At 35.1% G+C, this 6,573-nt stretch overlaps 1 protein-coding gene across 1 annotated transcript in view; it reads right to left on the reverse strand.

Moving 5' to 3' along the window:
* Positions 1-1,271: 1,271 nt before the first annotated feature.
* The window catches only part of PDHX (pyruvate dehydrogenase complex component X), a 78,950-nt gene continuing 73,648 nt past the window's right edge, over positions 1,272-6,573 (reverse strand). The window contains exons 9-11 of the mRNA XM_007943307.2: positions 5,803-5,961; positions 2,142-2,206; positions 1,272-1,530 (exon numbers count right to left, since the gene is read on the reverse strand). Coding sequence (XP_007941498.2) covers positions 1,272-1,530; positions 2,142-2,206; positions 5,803-5,961 — 483 coding nt within the window. The remainder of the gene's footprint in view (positions 1,531-2,141; positions 2,207-5,802; positions 5,962-6,573) is intronic.

Consider the following 6,573-nt stretch of genomic DNA (forward strand, 5'->3'; position numbering starts at 1 on the left):
ATTAACTTGAGCTTTTCAGTGACTGGTTAACTAAATGATCATTCATTACCATCTACTTTAAGTCATATATATATCTTGCTATTTGTAGCTGCTTTGCAGAAAAGAGAAATAAGCTCTTCCAACCTTGATAATAATTAGTAAAAAGTTTCATATTATCAAACAAATAAAAAAACAGTTTTCACCTGCTCTGCTTCATGAGCTACCTTCTCCCAGTCCCTCCCCAAAATTTCTTATTCTCTGTTACTTTCCTGACATCATGTTAGCTTAAATTCCTCTCCTCCTGCAGAGTCCGTTCTAGACTGTTCCAGGGCAATCACTAATCTCTTCAAGTTTTTAATAACTGCTATGTCCCAGCACTTGATATCATAAAATATATATTTTTTCATATTTTGTTGTATAATACAAACTTGATTAAAATACATTAAGAAACATTTATGTTTAAATCAACTCTAACATATTAACATATTAGGAGACAGCATAATTTATTTAAATATATTTTCAATTCAACATGAAAGTAAGCAGTTGACATTAGAAGGGTTTAGATATTTTAACTATAGTTTTCATTCAAACACACACAACTCTTTTGGTCTCTCTTTTACTCTTCTTTTTTGTTTCTTTATTCTTCCTCTTTAGAAGTTCACAGTGTTACAAAAGTGAAAAACAAGACTGGTAAGAATCCACTGTAAAAGATATGGCTTTATATACATACGAAATGCAGTAATGTTGTCACAACCCCTAATTTGATGTGATCTTTATGATTTATTTACTATTATCCAGAATAAGCTTCTGTATATATTAAATTGTTCATGTACATCTAGAGCAATGCTTTTAAAAGTGAGGTCCCACTGCTAGATTAACGGTCACCTCTTTGAAGACCACTCCTAACTTCAACACAGTTAAGTTAGATTTCAAACAATTTCTTTATTTCACAATTTAGCATACAATCTTAAATATTCTAAAACTCAAGTAAGCCAAACATATAATAATTTGATTTTCATCTTCTAAACACCCCTTTTGTAAAGCACCAGAAGTTAAAAATGGATCTACCTAACCAAACATTCTTTTTCCTTTATTAGTTATAGTTTATCATTTATTTCTAGAACATTAAACCCAAACTGATAATGAAAACAACTTACGCCAAACTCTTTTGCCTTAAATAAATAAATGTTTCATCTACTTTGTCCGTAAATATCCTGTCTTCTATAGTGTATGTTTCTTGGCAACACCTATCCAATTAGCTGAGCCAAGGACCAACTTCTTATCTTTGAGGACTAGGCAAGCCGGATAGGATTCTCTAGGTTGGCTTTAAAACTTTCAAGAAACCTGGTAGCCAGTTCATCATCTACCACTCGGCTGTCGCTCGACATTGTGACAGTTATCAGTTGGTGCTGCTGCAATGTGGCATTGCCCTCTTCATCCTGAGTGAGCTTCAGTGCTGGTCGGAATCTCCCAACAGCCAAAATGCAGGCCTGAGGTGGGTTGATCACTGCAGCAAATTCATCAATGCCAAACATCCCCAAGTTGGAAACACTAAAGGGAAAAAAAGCAAAAAAAGTTCTGCAGGTAGCAAATCCTTAATCAAAGTAACTTCTGAAGCATGCATTTTCACTTTACAAAAATACTGTGTTACCAAACCTTATATCAAGTTATTCAAATAAGAAAGAACATATGCCATCAAATATATAAGGACTGTATCTAACATCAAACATTTACTCAGCATTGAATTGAAAGTCCTAGCCAGTGGAATATGACAAGAATAAATATAATTGATTACATGCATAGATAATCCAAAAGACTCTACAGACAAACCTGTCAAATTAACATGTGAATTTAGCTAGGCCATTAGATAACAGGTATCATTATACAAATATGGATATAAGATAGATATATGCAGTCACTATAAAATGAAATGTAAAAAACAGAACCATTTATAATAGTGTATATATATAAAAATACCAGGGAATAGATACAACCTTATTTTTTATCTAAATATTTTCTTTCCTCTATTATATTTTCATTCTGTTGTTTAAATAAAGTATGTAGTATTGAGTTTAAATTAAAAAAAAAAAGTTTCAGGCAAATAAACGAAACAGGTTGACATGGACTTAATAAATACTGATAATCAAGAGTTTAAATTTTACCTAAAAGATCCTCCTTGATATTCTTCTGGTAACAATTTTCCATCTCTTGCCTTCTTTGAAAGAGCCTGAGAAAATTATGGAGCACGATCACCAACAGTATCTTATACAGTGAATACTGCCAGTTATATGTACACCTGAAATATTTGCCTAGGGTCTAGGTCTATCTCTGATATGCTTGATTTGACCTTATCAAATGGCTGATCTATAAGTCGTTTTCTATATTCAATGCAATTAATATAATAAACAATTTAGAGCACAGATAATCCAAGAATATAAAGATGTGAATCAAAACTCTAAGGAAAATCACTTCCCTTAAAAAAGGTTTCAAACACTGGAATTAAAGAGGCCTGTACATGATTACTATGCAAAATGTTTCAGTGTTTTCTGTATATATAAAGCAATTTTCTGTTTTGCCTATAACATTTTTTCTTATGAAATGAAATATTACAACATTTCAAATCATTCTTGTCAATCAAACAAAAATAAACTATGCCGTGGCAACCTAAACAGTGCTCCTATCGTCACAACCAACCTAACAATTGTTATCTTCCAGTGTTTACTTCTACCTTTATCAACAACATATATAATCTCAGACAGCTGTAAAGAGAAATGGAATTGTGTATATCACTTCTATGTTGTTTTTGTAAATGGTTTTTAAATGTCTGTTTTACATGGTAAAGAATGTATCTGGCATCATTTACTTAGGTATTATTTAATTTGGTTCACTGGTTTCTTTTGTTTAATTTGGAAAAATTCTCAGAAGTGGAGTAGAGGGCCCTTGAGAACAGACTTTTTCTTGGATAGCTAATGTATTTCCTGAATGAGTTAGTCCAATTTACATGGCCACAAGGAATATAAAAAAGTACTAGTTTTATATCACTTTTTATAACACTGATTTCTAAAAGCTTACAAAACAGAAGAAAAAGGTGACACTGAGGATGACACTAAGAAAAGTAGTAAATTTGCCTTGTATTTGCACTTGCAATCACCCACACTCCTGTTAATCTATAATTTTCAATGTTTTAAAGAAAGGGCAAAAAGAATGAGTAATCATATGAAAAATTAATAATGAATTACTCTATGAGAGGAAAAGTAGAGAAAAATTAAGTTACTGTCATTTGGGTAGATGAAAGAAATAAAGCATAGCTCTGTTAGTATAATGCCTAAGGCATTTGACTGCTAACCAGAAGGCTGGTGGTTCAAACCCACCAGCCACTCCTCAGAAGGAAGACTGGGCAATCTTACTTCCACAGAGATACTGCCTCAGAAGCCCAAAGAGGGGTCACTATGAGTCAAATCAACTTGACAGCAGTGAGTATGGTATTTTTTTTTATAATGTACTATTATAATCACAGGTGATAATTATTTAAGTTTACACCAGATGATTTAATTTTTGAAAACTAAAATATTCTTTAAAAATCTCAGAAAATATAGAAGTGATTGCAATATATCAATATGACTTACTGGCAAATATAGTAATTACAGATGTGTATTAACTATATTCTCAAACTCACTGCCATCTAGTCAGATCTGACTCATAGTAACCCCTCCTTAGGTTTCTGAGGCAGTATCACTACAGAAGTGGATTGCCTAACCTTCCTTCCGAGGTACGGCTGGTGGGTTTGAACCTCCAGCCTTCTAGTCAGCAGTTAAATGTCCTGGGCACTATGCCACTAGAGCTCCCATTAAAAACAAAAACAAAAACAAAAACATATATATAGAGAGAGAGAGCTCTGGTAGCATAGTGCCTAAGGCACTTGACTGCTAACCAGAAGGCTGGCGGTTCAAACCCACCAGCCACTCCTCGGAAGGAAGGTTGGGCAATCCTACTTCCATAGTGATAATGCCTCAGAAACCCAAGGAGGGGTCGCTATGAGTCGGGGCCGACTCGACGGCAAATAACAATAACAAATAAGTATATATGTATATATGTGTGTGTGTGTGTATATATACATAGTACTTATAAAACTTTCTCAATCTAAAATCAAGAACAGATGAGCTTTGACTTGTCCTTGAAATATGAGAAGTAGAGAGGACAAACTACAAAAATGTATTTTCCCTGCCTTAAACAATAGAATTGTTCACGATTTGAACAAGCACACAACATATGAACTTCAAAAAGCATTTCTCTAAAGGCATACCCTGATGAATTAACCAGCTGGAACACATAAAGGCAAAATTCATTTTAAAGACTAGATAGTAAGCATGCATCGCGCTCTCTCATGGCCGTGGAGTTGGATCAGACTCATAGTGACCCTTTCTTGGGTTTCCAAGGCAGTATCACTAAGGAAGTAGATTGCCCCACCTTCCTTCTGAGGAGTGGCTGGTGGGTTTGAACCATCAGCCTTCTGGTTAGCAGTCAAATGCCTCAGGCACTATGCTACCAGAGCTCCCAGTAAGTGTGCATACTATATTTTTAAAGAAAAAGACACTAAATATATCAACAGGATATTCCTGTCAATAAATTCAAATCTGAACGCTAAGAGTCTGGAGTAAGTACAGATTCTGAGTAGGATTGCTGGTTACGATTGTGAATTCTCACTGGGATTTCCTGGCAACGTGAACTTAAAATTCAAGTGCATTCTATCTGAAGGACCCAGCTGAAAAGATATGAAAGGATATAATAAAAGATTACTAGCAAATATTTCAAGAATATACCATGTACCTTATTAATTCACTGAAAAAATATGTTATAATTAATGAATTAAGAACAGCATAGGATCATAGGCTAAATAATAGGTTGTTACTATATTACTCTATTCAGGGAATACAAACTTGAACTTGGCTGGAGCATGCAATTAGCCCTAGACACGGATACCCTTGGGATTACTAAGGATTAAGAAGTGAGTACTTAGTGCAGGTGTTCTTAACCTGGGGTCCATGGATAATTTCCAGGAACCCACAGATCACTTGAAAAATTAGTAAATATTCATCGAACTACTATATTCTATTTACTTTTCGAGGATTGAATATATGGCAATAAATAAGGGAGTCAGCACTCCTATTCTTACTCTATAATCTGGTAAGGCAACAGAAAGTCTAAGAGAAGCACTTTCAATGAATGAGGAAAACAGCCAGCCAAGTGAAGAGCAGGGAGAAGTATGTACTGGAGAGTATGCTTTGTTAGGGAGAGCCCAGAGTTCAGCAGATCCATGGCCCCAATCACTTCTGAAAGTTAAGGAGTAGCTCCTCAAATATTATTTTGAAAATACTATGGTTCTACAAGGATAATAATATAGCTGCTACTAAGTGAGGAACTTCCTTGTAAGAATAAAATGCTCTTAACACTGAGGTCTACCCATTACCATTTTTACAGAAATAGTGTCAACTTTATTTCAACTTTACAATCCTACCTGAAATATTTAGAGTTGAATTCTAAACTTCATGAAAGAAAGTGTTCTTCTTTAATTGGAATGAAGTTGACCCCCAATTTTTCTCCATATTATTTCTGAATTTTGGAGTACTGAATTTTCCTAAAATGAGTCATATCTGGATAAAAACGTAAATACCTCTATATACCACTGACAGTCACTTGGAAATAACAAAACAATCACCACCACCAAATATACACAAAAAAAAAACAAAGTGACTAGACATGTCACACTTTAATTATCAGAAAGTAAACACTCTGAAAGCACACTATGTATTTCTTAAGATTTACCTTTACTGAGTCAGCAATTTCTCGTATACCCTTAGCGGCAGCATTTTTTATAATTGGTGTAATTAAACCTTTATCTGTTGCCACAGCCACTGAAATGTCAATAAAGGGCAATTGCTTTGGGCCCTCTCCATCCCAGCTTACATTCACATCTGGCATTTGCTGGAAAACAAAGGAACATGTCACTAAAGAAAGAGCATTAGACTGAGGTGGTTAGAGAAAAGTAATCTACATACTATTATGCATTTTTTAAAGTGAATATAGTAAAATAGGAAATAAATATTTAGTGAAAAAATATAGTTTGGATCTTTGAATTAAACCACAATGCAACAGCTCCCCTCCCACTTCCTTCTCATAGTTACCTCTTCCCTGTGTCCATCCCTCCATTGACTCCTGCCCGCTGAGCTGTCTCCCTGTGCATAAGCAGCCCTTCTTTCTCCCATGATTGTTCTCTCCAAGGAGAGTATCTTCTTGAGGTAAATGTTCAACTCATATGCCTGTCTTTTGTTTGGCTGGAAACCACAGGTGTGGGTTTAATTCCAGACGTGAAGGACAGTTAGGGGCCATCGTCTCAGTGGTTCCACCAGGCTCTATCACACCAGCAAATCTGGTCCCCCCCCTTTATTTTCCCTCCAAATGATTTTGAGTTTTGTTCCACATTGTTCTCCCTCTCCATCAAGGATCTCCTACATAGATCCCCTTCCAAGTGGATGACAGTGGTAGCCAGGAACCATCTAGTTCTTGTGGTCTTATAGTTGTATAGGCTGCAGATCG

Source organism: Orycteropus afer, unplaced genomic scaffold (assembly GCF_000298275.1).
Source record: "Orycteropus afer afer isolate SDZICR_OR568_19922 unplaced genomic scaffold, OryAfe1.0 scaffold00103, whole genome shotgun sequence".
Lineage (NCBI taxonomy): Eukaryota > Metazoa > Chordata > Mammalia > Tubulidentata > Orycteropodidae > Orycteropus > Orycteropus afer.